Source organism: Halyomorpha halys, unplaced genomic scaffold, assembly GCF_000696795.3.
Source record: "Halyomorpha halys isolate HHAL.00 unplaced genomic scaffold, Hhal_1.1 Scaffold747.1, whole genome shotgun sequence".
Classification (NCBI taxonomy): Eukaryota; Metazoa; Arthropoda; class Insecta; order Hemiptera; family Pentatomidae; genus Halyomorpha; species Halyomorpha halys.
The window spans coordinates 66463-87395 of record NW_027111002.1 but is presented as its reverse complement, the minus strand read 5'-3'; the positions used below and the strand labels follow the sequence as shown (position 1 = coordinate 87395).

Genomic DNA, 20933 nt, shown 5'->3' with positions numbered 1-20933 from the left:
AGATGTTGTCTTTTAATAATAACATTATATACAATTGCCTCGCTTCTGTGACACTTGTAGTGCTGGCCCCTGGCGGGTTACAGCGGCACTTCGTGCTCGCTGACTGCTACATGTACATTCATATTTTGAATTTGTTGTTAACATAAGTTTTCCTAATACTTTCAGTAATCCGACCCCCCCCCCTCTGCAGCAATTAATTCGGATTACTACCACCTTAAGGTGACTTGGGCACCAGGGGAGCAGAGCACAATACCAAGAACTGAAAAACGCACACTCTACTTGAGATAGAGAAGTTCATTGCCAATCGATTCTCATAAAAGTTGTTTTTCTGTACGCATACCCAAGACGATGGCCTATCTCCTCTCCCTTTCTCCAGCAATCTTAGTCCGTCCGCTTCATCTCGGCAACTAAGATTGTAACCTAATCCTTAATGGTTACACTGGTCCGTCCGCTTCATCTCGGCAACCAGTGTAATTTCCCGTCTCTCCCCGGCTCTAGTCCGTCCGCTTCGTCTCGGCAACTAGAGCTGCACCTAGCCTTATCAGCTTACTGGTCCGTCCGCTTCATCTCGGCAACTAGTAAGCTGGCTCCTATCTTGACAGTTCTAGTCCGTCCGCTTCATCTCGGCAACAAGAACTGTTACTCTACCTCAGACTCTCTCTTACCTAGACCTCCTCTACTTACGTCAGTGTCCAGGGCTCATCCCCTGCCACGGCCGTTCCTAATTTATTATTGAATCGCCTTGGCGAGGGCCTTCTGTAATGTGGATATCAGGTTGGAGAACCGCTTAAGACTAGACAACCCAGACAGTATCAATAAAAGTTCGTATTTTAGGATTCTTGAGGAGAAAAAAACGAAGACTAACTTTTTTCATGCCAAGAATACAACAGTTTAACAAAAGATAACGAAATATAAGCATATGTACACAATCGGGATAGATCGGGTGGTCTCGGCTTTTTCCGATTCGATCTAATTACTTAATATTTAATATTTTCTATTTATCCATCGTTTACTATTGCAAAATATCGGAACTGGTTATTTATTTCAAATAAATATGATTAAAGGTACTTAAGCAGATTTTTTCCTTTTTTTTAAATCCGTATTTATTAAAACAATCTTATATTTATGGGTTTTCGTCATTCTCCAATACTTTCTTCGACTTATTATGTTAAATATTAAATTTTCTAAAATCCTGGCTTTCCAACGGTATATAACACCTCTACATTACAACTCTTATTTCCGGAAATGTTTTAAAACTGAAGAAAATGTTTTTCCTCTTATATTCTAATTTGATTATCAAGTTAATTATCAGTCCTAAGTTAACTACCAGATCATATTGTTGTTTATATTTATCCATTAACTAATAATAAAAATGTTAAAACAGATATTTCAAATCAACAAAATTGAAGATAGGAAACTATTTTAGACAGGAAAATATTTTTAAAATTCATCATTTAAGCCCTATGAAACTATTCAAATGAGGGTAAGGACCTATCTAATATTAAAAAACATTCAATTTTACATTGATACATTAAGTTTAGAAAAACTCATCGAAGAAAACATGTTTGGAACCAAACCAGAAAAGCGGCCTATAACATTGATGGTTGGATGGCACTAAAGAAGATTTGAGGACTCTGCTTTAAATTCAGGATTGGATGACATTATTTCACCAACTAGACTGCCTGAATCATCTTGAGAAGGTCAGGGCTCAGTAATGGGTTAAGTCAAATGAATGAAGTAGTTTAATATCTTATATAATGAAATTTCATACTTCAGTATTTTCATCAATGGCCGATAAATTGTTAATCTCTTGCTGGCTCATTGTAATTTTAATTACGAAAACATAATATAACAATGATTTTAATGTTTGTCCCTGATCCCTGTACACCAATCTGACAGTCCTGCAATCAATTACTTTTAGTTTCTTATAAATGTTTAGTTTTTTTTTTTTAATATACCAAATTATTTTGAATATATACTCTTTTATTTTACCTCCCCTCCTCTCCTGCTCCCCATATCCCTCTTATTTTACCCTATTTTTTGTTTAAGAAGATGGGGTGGCAATCCTAACTGCTACCACAACCAAAATTATTTATTTAATGCAAGATAAGTCTAATGTCAGTAATGGAGCCCTTTTTCTTAAATTCTAATAATTTTTGTTAAAAGAAAAATTGTGATATAAAGTTTTGTTAACTGATTTAAAACTTAAAATACAATTTTAACCAATGTGCACCACAATACTGAATGATTATAAAATATACAAATCATGTATATCATATTTTGGCCTGAGTTCAGAGGTCAAAATGGACAGGATGTTTTTTTTCTGAAATGTCTAATTTCAGAACCCAAGCCCCTAAGTCTAATTTTTATTATAATAATAAGACAATTTTCGTTATTATCAAGTTTTCTGCTAACTGAGTTCACCTTTAATTACCAAAGATTAGAAGAGCAATAACCATACGATAAATTCTTTCTACTACCTCCACTATAATAAAGGAGAACTTTATCCAATTGTGAAAAAAAGGTTTAAAATATAAGTCACTGTTAAGTACAAAATTTTTAATGTATTAAAATGTTTAGGCACATTTAAAAAATGTTGATATATTCCTTGTAAAAATAATTATATATAAATTTTTTTAAAAATAATTAGTTTTGGGATTATTTAAAGGGTAGGCCTTTGAAAAAATAATTTAATTAGATTTTTATACAATATCACAAATCAATCCTAAATTACGTTTACATTCACAATGGGAACATTTAAGTTATTAAAACATTATCTTAAGAAATAAAAACAATAATTAGCACAGTCATAAGTAGGTATTTTTATATGTTAAATGTCGACTAAAGTTCAGTCTGCATAAAATGCAAAATACAAAACAAAGAATATACAATAGTTAAAACCTGAGAGTAAGAAACAAATATAACAAATCAAAGTTTAAAAAAAAAGAAAATTGCACATGTACATTATTAAAGAAAAGAATTTAACATAATTATGACTAAAATAATTTTTAAAATGTGATCTTTTATCTAAGGTTATTTGTACTGAGTCAAATGTACATCATGTACAGTAATATACATAATTGACTATCACAACCAACATATACAAGCGTAATGACAAATAATCTGCCACGCTTGAATAGAAAGCTCAATTTATATAAATACTTAGCCAATACTAATTTAAAGCTCTTTAATAAGCCCAGACAAATTTGCCAAATTAATATACTATAATATTGCTGTTTAATTAAGAATGATACAATTTATTCAAATATGAATCAGACTAATCTTTCAAGTATTTTTTTATCATCCTTAGGTGCTTTTTTACAAAATAAAAGGTTAAAACCATGAAGAGTATGTAAAAAACAGTAATGCCAATAATCTAAGAAACTACAATCACTCCCATCAACATGACAGTGGCTGTAATTCACATCTAAAAAGAGTTTGACTATTATTATTAGCCTAATACTAGTTCAGGCTATATAAAGGCACTTATTTGGGTGAAAACAACCAATAAAATAAGTAAAATATAAAACTAAAATAACTTAATATAAACTAAAATTACTAATTATACTATAAAAAATTTAAATATAAGTTATCAATTATTCATTACATTCTTTGGATCTATGAAAAAAACTAAAACAAAAATACATTAGGCAAAATATCAAGTCAAATTAAATTTGTCCAGGCTTATTATTTCGGTTAAATGTAGGAAAATATAAAGCTAGACTAAATTAAATAAATTAATATGCATTTATCAGAGGAATGTACATCTTCGTGAAAACCTTCACCCATCAATGGAAATTATTTTCAGACTTTTTATCTTCTTAACGCTAAAACAGAAAAAAAAACCCATAACAGTTGAAGATTAAAAGATTCCAATCTGATATCAATGAAAATCTTAGAGGATTACAAAAATAGAAAAAGTTACAAATATCACTTCACATTAACAAATATCATATATAAACAAATATATTTACATAATTTGCTATATAAATACATTATTTAAGAGTTAATTGCCAATTGAGGCATGGAGATCCAACTGTATGTATACTGACAAGATAATAGTTGCCATAATTAAAAATAAATTCCAGATAATCTAGGTTAAGGATTTAATGGATCTGGATAATTGTGTTTCTAATTATTCCACCAATAACTGGAATAATTATAAAGAAAAATTTGAATTTAAACTTAGAACTGACAATATTACTTACTATTCAAAGGAGAAATATATATTAATATTCTAATAAATTTATGTTAATTTTCTGTCACAAAAAAAAACATATTCTGTTATTAAAACTCCAAGTTCACCAGCCTCACTAATTGATGTCAAATACAAAACAATAATTGATCCAGTTACAAAATATATTAACCAACTACTGGGGAAAGTGATATTTCATAAAAGAGATCAAATGAGAAGAGAACCAATTCAAGATTTTGTAGGTGGACACAGGTAACTTATTAAAGTTGTAAAATAAATATATTAAATGTTGTTACCATAGATGAAATTGTTAAAGAATTGGAGATGAAGAACTTCAGTGGAATTTCTACTGATTATATTAAGAGGCTCTGATTTTAAAAAAATCATTTTTTGGAAGGCTATGAAAATAACTTTAAACATTGAATCCAGAGAAAATCAAGTCCAATAGAGGTCCACCATGGGTGCTTTAATAGCCTATAGTCAGAAAATGCGTGATGATATTCTTGTATCACTATAAATCACTGTCAACTATACAAAATTGTACAAGTTCCATTAGTTGTAATGGATGAAGGTAATGGAATAATTTTTTTTAGAAAAAATTAGTTTAAGCCTTTGAAAATTTGTGGAATCTATAACTCACAAGCATTAACCATTATTAATGTATTTTACAAACATTTCCTCACTAGCTTGACAAACTTAGTGAGGGACACAATGCCTCACCTACTCATAACGAAAGAAGAGGTTAAAGCTAATTGTTGAAAAAAAGTTATCGGGTACATTCAAATACTGTGATCTTTCAGCAATCCAATAGGTGGTAAAGCAGAGGATACTTCAAGCAGTAGAATATTTAGATTGGGCTCCATCTTACTACGTAATGTTTGTGCTACTGGGAACAACAGAAACACCATAAATTGAGTATTTAAGGATTTGAAGTACCCTTTACCTACTGTTACTAAACGTCTCATCAGTGGTTTAAATTTTTCAAAGAGTAAACGAAACTATTCTGACTGAGACAGAAGGAGCTGAAAGTTGTCATAAAAGAGAAATACATTTGGAAACTGTGCATTATGGAAATAAATCATGACAACTATGAGCCGTACAAAGGTGCCAGAAATAGAATGAATGTTGCTGTGAGGGAAGCATACAGGAGAGTCAATTTCAGTTGGGATTTTGGACAATATTTGGTCATTATAATGACCATAGAAAAAATATCAAGCTCTACTGGCAAAAAAATAAGAATTTCAGAGCCAGAAAGTCTTAACAAATAAGACACAAGTAACGACAAAAGAGAGGAGGTGTCAAAGGAGAACGAGGTTATAGAAGTCTGGCATAAGTACTCTAGAAGGAAGAGATTATTCCGATAGGGGATCCTAGATGGAGGAGCAAGGAAATGACCTGATTGAGAAGGTTGAGAAGGAAACAGCAGGTTGAGATAATATAATCCTCAAATTTCATAAATATGGAAGACCAGAGTTAGTAGGAGCCCTACAAAACGTTTTTCCATTTTAGAAGACAAAAGAAATCCTCAGGAATAGAAGTACTTCATTATAATCCCCATCAGAGAAAGGAAGATAAAATGATTGCTCCAACTACAGGACCTAATTGCCTGTCTCCCATGCTTTGCGAAGTATATACTTCCATTCTAGAGAGCTGGTTATGAACACTGGTGGAGCCTTAACTGTAGGAAAAACAATGTGTTTTTAAGCCCATCAGGCAAACTCAGGATCAGATCTTCACCCAGGAAAATATGATAGAGAAGTCTTGGGACCATGACTGGAACATCTATCTAGTATTCCTGAACATAAAGGCAATCTGGCGTCCCAGAAAAAACTTTGGGAGCTGTTCAAGGTAAAGAATCTAGATTGTTTGACTGGAAGAAGGGAATAAAACCCAACAATTCTCTGAGCCCCTTCTCTTTATTGTGTATATGGATAGGATCGCCTCCATCTGCAAAAGAAAGTGATGTACAGATGCACATGGGCCAAGGGAACTTACATCCTATCATTATACAGTTTCTACAATCTATAGGCGACATCGTGCTTATTGCCAAGTCCTCAAACAACCGAAGCAGGCAGTATTGGTGTAGAATAAAGAATCGAAAGAAAATGACAATTAAAACAAAAAAAAGTCATTGAATTCAATAGAACGCAAGTAGATGTTCAGATTGTCTATAGGAAAGAGGTGATGGAGGTGGTGACAGACTTTAAGTACCTTGGTATGGTAATCAGTAGATTTAGAAATCCCATCCAGAATCTCCTAGGCTAATTCCATCTACTAACAGAAGAGCTGGAAGTATGGAAACTCTGGAGAGGAGGCAACTGAGGTGGTTAGGACATGTCTCTCACATCGACCACCACAGAGATCCTATAAAAAGCATGGAGGTGAGACCAGTGGAAAGAAGACCAAGAACCTCTTGCATAATCTACATGGAATGAATAGAAAGAATAAGGGGAAATGAGGAACCTTGCCAGGGACAGAAATGAATAAATATTGAAAAACCTGCTTTTTGAATTAATTCAATGGAATTCCTGGTCTATAAAATACACAAATTGGGAGATAAAACTCTTTTATTGAAGATAAAAACAATATTCCAACAGCAAGAAATAAATAAGAGTTTACAATTATAAGTAAGTAATGGAATAAATTTCTATGGGAAATTCCTTTTTGAATGTTCTGATATAGTGAAGCCTCTACTTATACTGTTGAATAAAACTGAAGTTCAGAAATGGTTTGAAGCACATCAAAGATTATTGAAACCATAAAAACAAAAATAAATCAAAACTCTTATTTTAATCTAAACAATCATTGTTTGTGCAGATATTCCCTTCAATAGGTTAAGTGGTATTTTGTGCCACAGATTGTGTTGTAAACAATTTTGAACAGTATATTCAGGAGCAAAAGTTAAAAATCCTACCATAAAATCTGTCACTAAGTTGAAATTGGAAAAAATCAAACACAGATGAATATTAGATGACCACAGTCAAACGGACATTTTGGATGGGTCAAGTTTGCAAGTTCTTCTGCAATTCACATCAATGAATTTCTAACCTGTAATTGCTCACTAAGGCACAGGTTATAGTTGTCAAATTTTCTATTATAAATATGCAAGAGGTCTAAGTCCACATCTGCTGTGTGTGGAGTAAATCTGCTGATTGGTCTGAGTATGCTTGATAGCTTAGAGAGATAGTTTCAGTGTATTACAAAGATAACTATGCTGTGCTTAGCAGTATTCTCAATCCTTCCAAACTTCGGTCATAGATGCCCCTCTCAAACCAGAATGCTGTACAGGAGTGTATATACTGTGTAAATGTACAGGAAGACCTGTAGGTTTCAACAAAAAATATGGGCCTGTCAACACTATCTATTGACAGTAAAATTTGTTTATATAAAATATCTTACATATAAATTGTTAAATGAAAATTAAACTATTCAAAATGTTTCTCTGGCTGGTAAACGGGCTAGCCATGTATTATACAGTACTTCATGCATTTTCTTAGGTCAGTCAGTAGAGGTACTGCATGTTATAAGGAAGGGTAGAAGCTATTAGTTTTTAACTATTGTGTGAATGTATAAGTGTGTGTGTGAGTTTATTTATATATAAACATGCAAAAAGCAAATACAAATATAGGAGAACTTTTAGCAACCAAAAAAAATTCAAAATGTTATACATTGTGCCTATAACTCCTACACCCTAGACCAAGGAACAACCAGAGTAGAATCATGAAAGCTATTTATCACTACCTTCACAGCTACCCACAGTAAGTCTGGGCCCCTCCCCCCCCCCCCAAGCAGCCCAGAAAGTGATCTTCGTCATCACAAACTACCAGTATTATTACTTTTCTGACCACAGCAGTAATTGCTTATGGAAAAACACTGTAGATCAGTCTTATTGTTGTAAGAGCAGGTTCTACAAAACATTATCTTGCAATGATAATGCATGACCATGTCATAAGCAGAGAAAGGGAACTCTATCCCCTATAATTTAGGTCACTAGGACCTGCATTAATCCACACTCATCAACCACTCCTGGTTCATTGTATCTTCCTACCATGTCTGTATTTTATGGAAAACCAGTATAACCTAACTACATATTTATACATTTTAATATATTTTGGCTCTCATAATTTTACATTTAACTCCTTTCATATGTTTAATCTCTTATTAATTATTTTATATCAACATTCGTTTTTTGACAGTTAGATTTCTGTTTATATAACGCCTTTGTCGACCTGCACTCTAACAACTATTCCTGCAATTTCAAACAGTTTAGCAGAAATCTCTGCCTATAACTAAGTTATTTTTCTCTCTTATTTTCTTCATTTCCTATTCTCCATAGTTCTTCTTATTTTTTTTAACATTCTTTTACATACTCCCCCTTAAAATATCCGTTTTTACATACCCTTCATATATTGATACATTTTATTACTTTTTGGGCTCTCATCATTTAACATTTTACCCCCTTTTTATGTTGTCTTTTCATTTTTTTACTCTCATATTGACTATTTTATCTCTACGATCTTTTGACCGTTAGATTTCTGTTTATCTAACGCCTTTTGCCGACCTGCACTCTAGCGGCTTTTCCTGAAATCTATCTAAACATATAAACATTGTTAAATGTAGTCTTGATTCTCTTCCTATAACCTTACTCTCGCATTTTTTACTTTCTTCATTCCCCTTTCTACATATATTTCTTCTTATCCTTTATTCTTTCCTTTTACAATATTTTTTTTTTCATAAGCTCCATTATTAATTTAACTAATTCTTTATACTCATCTATATAAAAAAAGGTTTTTAATGTTAATCATCAATATAACACTCTTATCCACTGTATCATTTATTTATTTCTCACATTTATATGTATATATATAATAATGTAATCAATCCACTACTGTCTTTGTCCATAGTTATTAATCAACTAATTTATATTTTCATTCCATTATTATGTACATTTCCAAATTCTTAGTCTATTATTTATTTTATTTTATACATTTGTATTTATTTATTTTTATTATTACTATTTTTTTTTCTGCTTGAATGATGGTTGTTGTCTTTTTGTGTTTATAGCCCTAATGAAGACCTGAAAATCATGTCGAAACGTCGGCACAAATAAATAATTTGTTTGTTTATTTGTGTTTTTTCTACTGACCGCACCCCCCGACCATCTTCTCCTATTATATATCTACGGTCAACTATCTTCACACCATCAAGAGCAAGAATAACTGTGTAGGATATACATCCATAATATTGAATGGAATAACTCATACATAATTTCATATGCCAGTTACCAGAAATTAGGAGAAGGCCAATTTGGAGGGGTGACTTGACTAAATGGTGGACACAAAATATGAAGATCTAATACTTACATTTTATGAGTTTTTCTCTTAGAGCACTCATTTCAAAGCTGCAGGACCATATACAGTATTATATCTCAATAGGCAAAGTTGGAAAAAATTCATCGTTGTTTTTATGTAGTTTTCACCATACAAAAAAAACCCTACCTATCTTTTCTTGGGCTTTCCAGGAGTTCTATACACATATTCTGTCATTCTGATATTAAAGCAGTTGGATATAAGCAAATAATTTAATAAATTATTATAATAGGTTAACAGAAACAGAAAATGATTCTATACTGAAATAGGCCATAAGATGGATAAAGAATAAATGGCCATCAAAGGTTCCATCTCAATTTCAGAATTTCTGTTTTAAAATAAATGACCTTTTGTTACACAAAGATTGTTTACTACAGATAAATGCCATTATACAAACAAATTCAAGAAATAGAATTACAAAATTTCTTTATGTCTACCACCATTGTTACCATCATAAGAACTTACAACTTATGGTAACCATTGTTACCATCATAAGAACAACCCAAAAACTTACCAGATCTCATATTTGGTGGCCTGGAATTGATGAGTGAATAGAAGTGCATATCAACACAAGTGATATCTGTCAGGAAATCATCCACATCCTACCAAAACGCACCAGTACACAATCAGGATGAGCCTGAACAACCTTGGATAAGAGTTCATACAAACTTTGCAGGGTCCATAAACAAAATTTGTGTATCCTTGTTGATTCAGCCATGAAATAATGAAAGCCATGAAACGTGAGTTTTATCAACTGATTTCAGAAATTTTATATCTGAGCTAAGATAACTTTTTACCACTTCTAGATTTCTTCAGTACATTTTTCGTACAGTGATAATTCCTTTAAGTCAAGAGTTTCAATCAAATGTGGGTGAAAACATTTTCACATCACCATTTCATCCAAACTCTAATAGTGAGACTTGGAGAAAAATTTAATAAATTACAACTAAAAGAGCACTTTTTGCCATCTAAACCTACAAGGAAAAATACAAATGATATTTACCAAAAAAACTGAATACAGCTCTGGACATAGTCTCTCTATTCAATGAAAAAGGAGAAATTCTGTATTTGGAGATCCCCTGTCGTCTCAAGAAAGCTCCAGGTTAGAGATTCTGTTTGGATGTCAGAACTGCCCAGTAATGTGGACAAAATAGATGTTGGTCAGGTTACAGAAAAAGCAGGTTTCTTAAGTTACAAGGTAAATGAAATAATAATTTCTACCAATTTTCATAATAGAAATTCCTGACTTTTTCAAGAGTTTACCAGCTCTATAAAGTAGTTTTTTAAAACTAGAGGAGATTGAGTGAGGGTGCTACAACCGCAGAAAGAAGTTCATCATTTGAGAGAAGAACCTGGACATTGCCAAAACTACAATATAACTATTTTCAAAGTCTCTGAGGCAACCTTCAAGGAGAATTGTGGACAGGTGAAGCTGGATAAAGTTTGAGCTAAAGGATATCCCTTTTACAAATGCAGACAAAATAATTATACTAACAATAATAGTCAGAATAATGGAAACAATTAATGTAATAATATAATCTCAAAGAAATTAGCGTAAAAGAAAAAACATTACTTTTTCAAGAGTTAATTAATTTTAACACATTCAGTGCGGATCCGTTAACTTGCATTGCTTCCATAAAACCAGCCAGGTTTGATTGGACTGTGCCTGGAATAACTATTTTAACATTAAAATAACTGTATTGATCTCATGTGATATAGAAATAGATCTAATGAAGTTAAAAATCTCAGCAAAACTTTAAGAGGGTAACTTCAGCATAGAAGCTAACATGAGTGATTCACCGCACATCATTCCACTAACAGTAGTATTCAGAATAATGGAATCAATATATCTATGAATAATTGAATCTAAAAATAAATTAGTGTATTAGAAAAACATTAAATTTTTTAGACACATAATTTATCAATTTTAACACAATTTGCATGGGACTTACATCTCTTTCATACAGCCGGCCAACACTAATTAAAATAATTGCTAGGGCTGGATGAAGTCCCTTGAGATTTTCATCAGTTTTGTGAACCTTATCTAACTTCAAAAAGACATTCTTCCAGCAGAAGAGTATTTTCAATGACTGTTATAAAACTTTAATTATGAATATAATTAAAGTTTAAATTAAAATAACTTGAGTTAAAATAATTTATCAGTAATATAAGTTTTAGTAAAAACATCTTGATAGGAAAAGATAATAGCTGGCCTGAATAAAGATAACTTTTAGAACTAATGATGACTTTCCAGACTTAAACAAAATTTACTGTGAATTTCTGACTTATTCCCTACCATACAAAATCCCCAACATATTTCTGAATTTCCCGATTGGTAGACACTTCAGAAATATTCCTTGGTGCTTACAATAAATGGCTAATTTAATACCCTTCAAGGTTTCTAAAAAAAAAGAAAAGTTGAGCAAAATGAAGATTATTCAGTATCTCAAGTCAAAAGAGGTGGAGTAGGAGAAAGCAGATCAACAGATGGTCAAGTAATGCAAGGTTCAAATAAGCCCATGAGACCATAAAGAAAGTATACAGTGAAAAGATGAAAAAAAAGATATAGGGGGAGCATTTCTGATACTTTGATAATGCAACAGTTTATTTATAGATAAATTTATTTTCTCTTAATTAATAATAATTGTTAAACATTTTCTTGGGGAAGATGTGTAATGTAATGTAAAACCTACCTCCATGAAGGTTAAGAGAATTGAAGGTGACTTGAGTTTGGGTGTTGTTATAGTGACTTACGTATTTTATATTATGGTAATATATACTTTTATTTGTTTGGGATTTGATAATATTAGAAATAAAAATAATCAACATTAAATAACCAAGAGTTTATAATTACCTACGAAGTTCTTAAGGAATGAGCTCTTGCTTATGCTTTCCATCAAAAATCATATTAATCTTTTTCAGAGGCAAGTTTTATTAATTTTCCTAAATACTGGAGTAATGATGTTGACCATTCCATCCTGCCTTTTAATTTTAGCAGGTAAAGCTCCATTTATATTATTACTTGATCGTTTACAAACAAAAGCCTTATTATTTGTAGGTTGGTTTATTTGCAATTTAGAAGAAATAGAGCAACTTTTAGAAACATTCGATGTAATAATGAAATTATTTTTTTGTTTAGATATCACAGAATTAATAGGTTTCTTGTTGTTTCCCGTACTTGTCTCAAATTTGACTCTTTTAAATTCTGTTTTAGTTGTATCATTATCACACAAATCAATTACTTCATTTTTATCTCGAATGGCATTCAGCCTTTGTTGCAATAATGAGTTATAATGTTCTTCTTGAGAAAATGAAGATACTGCTGTAATAAATGTCTGTCTCCTCACATAAGTGATGTTATGATTGGTATAAAGAAGGCCTCCTACCCTCCTGTATCCAGGGTGCCATTGTTGAAACCACTCTAGCTAAAAATAATAAAACTATTTCTATGATAAGAATAAAAAAAAAGTATATAAAAACTTTTAAACAAATAAAAATCCAAAGAACTAACTATAATATCCTTTTGCTTTTCTTTCATTCAAAATTTGTAGTTAATAAATATCAACTATAATATTAAAATGCTAGTGTTATTTATTTGTATTAAGAAAGTTTTATAGGAAAATATGATCTCTAAATTAATAATAAACTTCAGATCTATCATTTAGATATGATACATAAACACCTCTGTGGCATCCTTAATATGGATTGCTTAGTTAATATTAATACCAAATACTGGTTGGTCTGTACTAAAAACAAATACACTAAGAGGAATGCACAACTAAATTACAACATTTTTATAAGGTTAATTGTACCCCTTTCCAGACCTCAAATAAACCCCTTCTCAGGTAACCCAGGAATCAAAACTTCCTGTCTCTCTGGTTTCTAAGCAGCAACTATGCTTACTGTTGACAGTTATCGATGGGGCAGTCCTCACAAGACAACGAAAAATAGATTAACTAATGTTCCACACTATATCCATAATGTTTAGGTCTGAGGTTGGAGCTTGTGAGGTATTCCACTGGATAAGTCCACAAAGAAAGCATAGGTTGCTTTTGCCAAAGACCCACCTATAAGGGGTTATAAACAGATATTATATAAAAATATTAGTTCTGCATTTTACTAAGTGATGTCAGCTGAGTTTTCGAAATAAGGACATAATTATTTTCTTTTGAGAAACATGGATCTAAAAAGGGGGGTTGGGAGGATTCATGAAGCAGGGCTAAAGTACTCTTGAGACACAAAAAACAATGATCTTCATATTAAAAAAATCTCAAGCAGTTCGCTTATCTTCCCAATGAGGTAGGAAATACAGCAGGGAAACTTGAAGAAAAAACTAAGAAACAAAGGCATCTTTGAAGTTTTATTGCATATTGAGTGTCAACAAGACCTTTGAGGGAATACAGAAGCTAACTAGAGAGGTAAGGTCTATTTTATTTTATTACAAGCAATGATATCAACAACAATAAATTGGCTTTTTTATTCAAGAACAAACTGGAATTACTGATATCGTAATCACTACTTACAGTGATAAAAAAACAAAATGACAGATTAAAAATTTTTCATTTCAAATCAGCTAATGCTATTTGGTAATGATATTTTAAGCTCATTATAGCCAGCGACTAAAAATGTTAGTTTTTGAGGCATTAATAAATCAAGTTCATTCAAAAGATCATTTTCAAATTTATCCTAAACTACTAGTCCATTAATCAATTAAAGATTTTATTTTAGACCAGGAGAAAGAAATCTGATAGTGATAAACATATCATACATATCAAAAATAATATAAATTATAAAATATTAAATAAAAGCTCAAATCAATAGAATTTAAAGGGTTACTTCATTACTTTTAATTCTGAAGACTTTACAGCTGGTGTTTTAGGAGTTCCTTCTAATTCAATTATTACTGATTCAGTATTTTCTTTACATGCTTGTGAATTTAGTTCCACCTTCATATTTTTCGGTGCTAAATTACCCTTCAATATTTCGTGAATATTAGTAAAGCGAGCTGTTTTAACTGGAGAGTAAAATTTGGATTTGAAATTTTGTAACTGACATAAGATTGATGGATTTTTTATGGAAACTGGAAGACTTAATCCATGTAGGTCATTTGAACTGCGTTTGGAAGGTCTAGATGAACTAACATCCTCTTCAGAGAAAGAATCAAACTGAAAAAAAAAGTATTATTATTTATAATTATAATAATAATAATAAATAAATAAATATAATAATAAAGAAGATATATAACCACCTCAAATCTAATGACATGATAACCAGTGAACAACTAGGGTGCAGAAAAGGAGCTAGGGGTTGCAAAGAGCTTTTAGTAATGGATTTCTTCATTGCTGCACAGGTTTCTAGAAGACAGCGTAATCTTTCAATGGCGTGGATCGATTATAGGAAGGCTTTCGATTCTGTACCACACAGTTGGCTGCTCAAAGTATTGGAGATATATAAGGTCCAAACTAAAGTAAGCAAACTACTCACGAATTTGATGGCAGGCTGGATGACTAAGTTGAAAATAGGAGTGACCCATGGTAATAACCAAATAAAAATTATGAGGGGAATATACCAAGGAGATTGCCTAAACCCATTGTGGTTTTGTATGGCACTGTTCCCATTAAGTCGGATACTGCGGAGGAACCAGGTGGGCTACAAACTCAATACCAAGGATGAGGCAACCACTGTTAGCCACAACTGGTACATGGACGATCTTAAGCTTTATGCAAAAAGCAAACAACAATTGCAAAGTATGAGTGAAATAGTGTCATCCTATATGAAAGATATAAGCATGTCATTTGGACTTGATAAATGCTGCATATGAACAAGGGAAAGGTGGTTTATGCCCAAGACCTACTGATAAATGAAGATGAGTACATCAGAGAACTAGAAGCCAAAGAAGAATATAAATATCTTGATATACAGCAGCACCTCAAAATAGCTCGAAATGATGTGAAACAAGAGCTAATAACAATTTTGAAAATGAGACTACGAAAAATATTAAAGACTCAACTATCTGGAAAACAGAAAATCAAGGCCATCATTACTTGGATCATACCAGCGCTAAGCTATAGCTTTGTATATTACAGTGGTCAAATACCAGCCTACAAGAAATAGATCGTCTTGTAAGAACGACACTCACGCAAGAGCGGGTGTCCACCATCCCATATCATCCAAATCCAGACTTTATATATCCAGGAAAGGAGGACGAGGACTCATAAATATTGAAGAAGCGTGCCGCAAGCCAGAAATATCCCTAAGACAATATTTCCATTCAAAAACAAATAATGTTTATCAGGCAATCGTTACAATGGATAATGGTCTGACTGCACTGAACCTGAGCAAACAGATGAACCGAATATTGTTTCAGAAAAAGAAAGACTGGCGGAATGGAAAAGCAAGTCTCTACACGGGTGATTCTATAGCCAACTGGACGAAGTCTACATAGACCAAGAAAGATCAGTTGAATGGCTAAAAGATGGAAGGCTATTCTCCGAGACAGAGGGATTTGTGGTTGCCATTCAAGATCAGGTTATTGCCACGAGATCATATAGGAAGCATGTGTTAAAAGACGCAACAACACCAGATAACTGTCGATTATGCTCAGTAACGCTCGAATCAATCCAACATATCACTGGTGGATGTGGAGTGCTGGCTGGTACTGAATATCTGCAGAGGCACAACAATGTGGCCAAAATTTTGTATCAGGCTCTGGCTGTGAAATATAACCTAATTGAAGATAAGAGCCCTTATTACAAGTACCATCCAAATAAACTCCTCCAAAATGGTCCTCTCAAGCTCTATTGGGATGAATCAATAATTACGGACCATAGAGTACGCCATAATAAGCCAGACATCCTCCTTATAGACCTAAGAAAAAAGAAAGCGGAGCTTATTGATGTTGGGATCCCAAAGATAATAATATAAGCTCTACTGTGGGAGAAAAACTGAGGAAATACCAGGAATTGGCGATATAATTGAAAGAAATGTATAAATTGGAAGGTGTTACCACTACTCCATTCATAATATCAACGAATGGTCTCATACCAAAATCAACAGTGGCAGGCATGAATGGTCTGGGAGTGCCTATAGACGTGCTAAGAGAGGCTTAACAGTCAGTTCTCTTGGACACTGCACATATAGTACAAAAAGTTTTAAATATATGAAAAAAATATTAAGGCGGTTGGACTTCTGGGTCCCCCACCTCAGATATTCAACCCGTAATGGCGAGAAAAACCGGATGATAATAATAATAATGTGAACTGCTACGATTCATGAAGAGTCATGGGTTCAGTACTTTGTAAGGAAGCACTGTTTTTAGAAAATGGTTATACAAAGAAGTGATTTTTTTCAAGATCATGCTCAACCGCAAGAATTTTCCCCATTTAAGGGTACCCCAGGAGGGCTCCAGAAACCATAGGATTGACTCACAGCAACAGTGTAACAGAAAATTACTATCTGCCACAGCCGGATTCGAACCCGGGTCATTGGAGATAGTAGCATAGTGCCTTACCACTGTGCCACTGTGCTCCCTATTATTCTTATTTATTTAAAAAATATTTATTAACTGATTGAAACAATATAAAAATATTATGGCTCTTAGTAATTTTCAGCAATAGAATATTACAATTTTAATATAATGTAATACTTAAATTGAATTAAAAGTAAAAATTCATGATTAAATGAAAAATCCATAATCTAATCTAATGTTACTTATTGTTTTCTCATAAATAACAAAATAATAACACCAAATCCTAGAATTTTACTCTTTTTTTTCTAATAATAATTATTTAATTTCTTCCATCTGGGTTTCCATAACATTTCATATCCATTAAAGATAAAGATAGTTTATTCAATAAAACCTCTTGACTCCATTGAATAAATTTAATAAGAAACAAAATCCTTAGAAAAAAGTATTTATACCTTGTGATTATTTTTTAATGTTTGAAATAAAATAATCCCGCAGGGGTTAGTTTAGTGCAAGGTTGGTCAGGATTAACTACCCCAGTTCTCTAAGTTTAATACACAGCACATTGACAGAACATTATACTAAGCACATCAAGGTCACCTAAACAACAAACTCTAAAGTCACCTTCTCCAATCACATTATAAATCTAATTGTTATCTGCAATTACAATTAAAGTGGATGATGAGATAGATGCAATAACTTGTAAGTATGATTTTATTTCTGCTATGTCAAATAATTACAGTATTTGTTATTAAAACTACTTGTTTCCCAAAATTTCCTTCAGCCAAAAATTAACTGAACAGACATTTAAGCAATTCAAAAAGCCCCCTGGATCAAGAATAGTACATTGGAAAAGAATTTCCAAACTATATATTTCTACTATCATCATACCCACAATGTTAGCATTGGATTTATTATAAGGGGTATTCAGGATCTTTAGTTTAACATGTTAAATAGAAAAACTCAAGTTTAATGGAGAAATATTTCCTTCTTTTACCATGCTAAACCAATATAACATATAACATGGTTGAGAGTCTGTTATTAGGTATTTTAAATGGAGAATGATGTCACGCAACAGACCAGCTGAGCTCAAGATCATTTTGTTTGTTGTCGTAGTAACAAGGAATGTAGTATTATACATATTACTAGCTTGTAGTTTGTGTTTTGATTGTGTTAGTATTGTTTTAGATGTTTTTATAACTAATAAAGTAATGTATGATAATAGTTATGATGCAATGACAATTAGCTCATCTTGATTCTCTTCCTCGCAATTTAGAAGTTCAACAAGGCACTGAGGGGCAATATTTTCACACAACTTCCACTTTAGGCATGTTGTAGTAAATTACTATAATCAAAACTGAGAAGTAAACAATAACATGAAGTTTTGGAAGGAAAGGTTATATAACAAGTTACTCAGAAAATCCACTAGCTCTCCTGTATTTAACATGACTTTAAATAGGGCTGCTCACAATCCTATACTTATAACATTTAGCATGGTAAAACATTTTACATTTAACACATCATACTCCTATAAAAGACAAAGCTCCTCAAACACAAATTATGCTCGATTCGAATAAAAGGAAGGTTATAGGATAATAGGAACATAAGAAGGTAAAAATTGATAAAAAAATATATTCAAAAAAGCAATTTTAAAAGTAAATGAATCTTTTCTAAAGAAATTTCAAGATGTTCAACAAGTATGAGACACTCCGGCATTTATTAAAAATCCTCTTAAAGGAAAAGTAAACAAATTAAGATTTCATCCTTTCTGAATTGAGTTGAAATAGCATATTTCGAAATGATATTGCTAAACTAGGTGAATATGGTTCATGAAAATCAAATTTTACATAGCTTGTTTCTGCTACTGTAAAGAAGAATTTGGAAAGATAAAAATGCACTTTTTTTTTTCAAATAAGATGCTTACTGCAATAAAAAAAAAAGTTACAAATAACTGAAGACATTATCTTCAATCCCTGGAATTCAGCTAGTTCAAAAAGTTGTTGTTCCTAGTGTTTTTGGATAGATATGCAAGAGTGAATATACATTTTTCAAAACTTATAACACTATAAAAAATTCATTGAAGAACCAAATAACCATTGAAAACTTGGATTCTTTGAAATTTTCCAAGAAAATCATTATATATAATGATGTATTTTAAATTAATAAATTATATTAAACAAATTATTTACTAAAATATAACTTTGGTTTTAACTTGTCTTGTAAATTTTCTAACATTTTTGTATGGTGAAATTGGCTTTTCAGCTTCTGAAGTTTACTGAACACTGATCAATACAATCTATATAAAACAAATAATGACAGTGAGTCATCAATTTTGTCAACGCTGTTGGCAAAGTAATCAGAGATACAATGTTCTCAGAAAATAATATCTACAGAGTCACAAGAAGATCATCTAATGGGATAGTAACAAACCAGATTGAACTTTAACTAATCAGTGTTTACCACAGGTCTATTCTTAGGGGTAATAAGGCTAAAAAGGAATTATCAGAGCTAAGTCAAGAAGGAAACATCAAGTTAGCAAGTTAAAAGATTCAGGACCCTCACTATCAGGTGCCTGCAAAAACTCTAGAAAACACTAAAAACATAGAGATAAACAAAAAATGAAATGGATATTCAAAGCACATAAAACTTGCAGTCAGGGTGCTGGTGCTCTGTCTAAAGAAAAACTCCAGACCACACTGGTTCGATGAAGTATGTTGTTGTTAATCTATGAAATATAAAATAAAGCCTATCAAAGAAGGTGTAAAGACATGCTCAACACTCATAAGAAGCTTATCGTAACAGAAGAAGAGTAATCAATAACTTTCCGATGAGTATTGCTTTTTTCTCCTTACTGAGTTCTATTAATTAGTGTTTCTGCTCTGTGATACATTGAGGAAGAATTGTTATTTATTATAGTGATAAACATGTTCTTTGAACTTACTCAATAGATACCAGATCTACCTAGACATTAATATTTCCATCTTCTATTCCAGCCATTCCGGATTTGAAACATAAAACCTAATCCATTAATACACTTATACTAGATTGTAACTTAGTCTTTGTACTTAAAATAAGTTTTACTTAAATTTAGATATAAAATCTACACGTTGAAATTATTCTTTCAAATACAGACCATAATTATCAATCACTTTAACCCATCTTTCTCCCTGAAGTTAAAACCAATCTTTGATTTTCAAGGCAAAAACTCCTCATGCATAGATTTAACATCCTCATATTCAAAGTACTGGTCTTTCGGAAAATGTACCACTGACTGAAAAAGACTATATTCAGAAGAAGGTAGTGTCTTTAAGACAGGTGGAGCAAGATCCTATCACCTTTCATTTCTGAAAAATTTTCTTTGATTAAGTGTGAACAATGGACAGAAACATTGTCTTGCTAAAGTATTACTTTATTCCAATTGATCAAAGAAGGGAACTCTTTTAAAATTCCCTATACTCTAGCAAAAAAGTTCAGCTTCAATAGCCCTGTCATCTGGAGCCAGCTTGAAGTGTGAAACACACATAATGCCAACAACCACAAAGTCTAATTTTTTATCAAAATTGATCAAGGGGTACCTCTGCTAGAGCCTCTCTGTCACTCAAGCTTCTGAGGCTCAAACAAAAAAAGTGCCACTTTTTCAGTTTATAAGATTTTTTTTTTAACATTATTCATTGCATGTAACAGTTCTTTTCCAAAAATTATCACATGCTTGGTTTTGAAGCTAACTTTGACAAATAACAACCCATTACTGCGTTTGGGCAGTTGACAAGTTATGAGGATCTGGATTGGGCCATACAACTCACAAATAAAGCTATTTAAATGGTGGCTTACATCAGCATTTTCGAATGATAATCCTGGAATGGTCGGTCGCAAACAGATCCTAGCAGGGTTAAGGTTACTTAAA

At 32.1% G+C, this 20933-nt stretch overlaps 1 protein-coding gene across 3 annotated transcripts in view; it reads right to left on the bottom strand.

Annotated features, from left to right (window-relative positions):
- Nucleotides 1–2629: 2629 nt before the first annotated feature.
- The window catches only part of LOC106685823 (ataxin-7-like protein 1), a 49385-nt gene continuing 31081 nt past the window's right edge, over nt 2630–20933 (bottom strand). The window contains exons 5-7 of one of the 3 annotated variants that reach the window (XM_067049084.1): nt 14409–14729; nt 12419–12989; nt 2634–3827 (exon numbers count right to left, since the gene is read on the bottom strand). In XM_067049084.1, the coding sequence (XP_066905185.1) occupies nt 12483–12989; nt 14409–14729 (828 nt within the window). In that variant the 3' untranslated portion in view covers nt 2634–3827; nt 12419–12482. Of the gene's footprint in view, nt 3828–12418; nt 12990–14408; nt 14730–20933 lie in introns of all 3 variants that reach the window. The other 2 variants (XM_014428751.3, XM_067049085.1) reach the window with 2 other exon arrangements.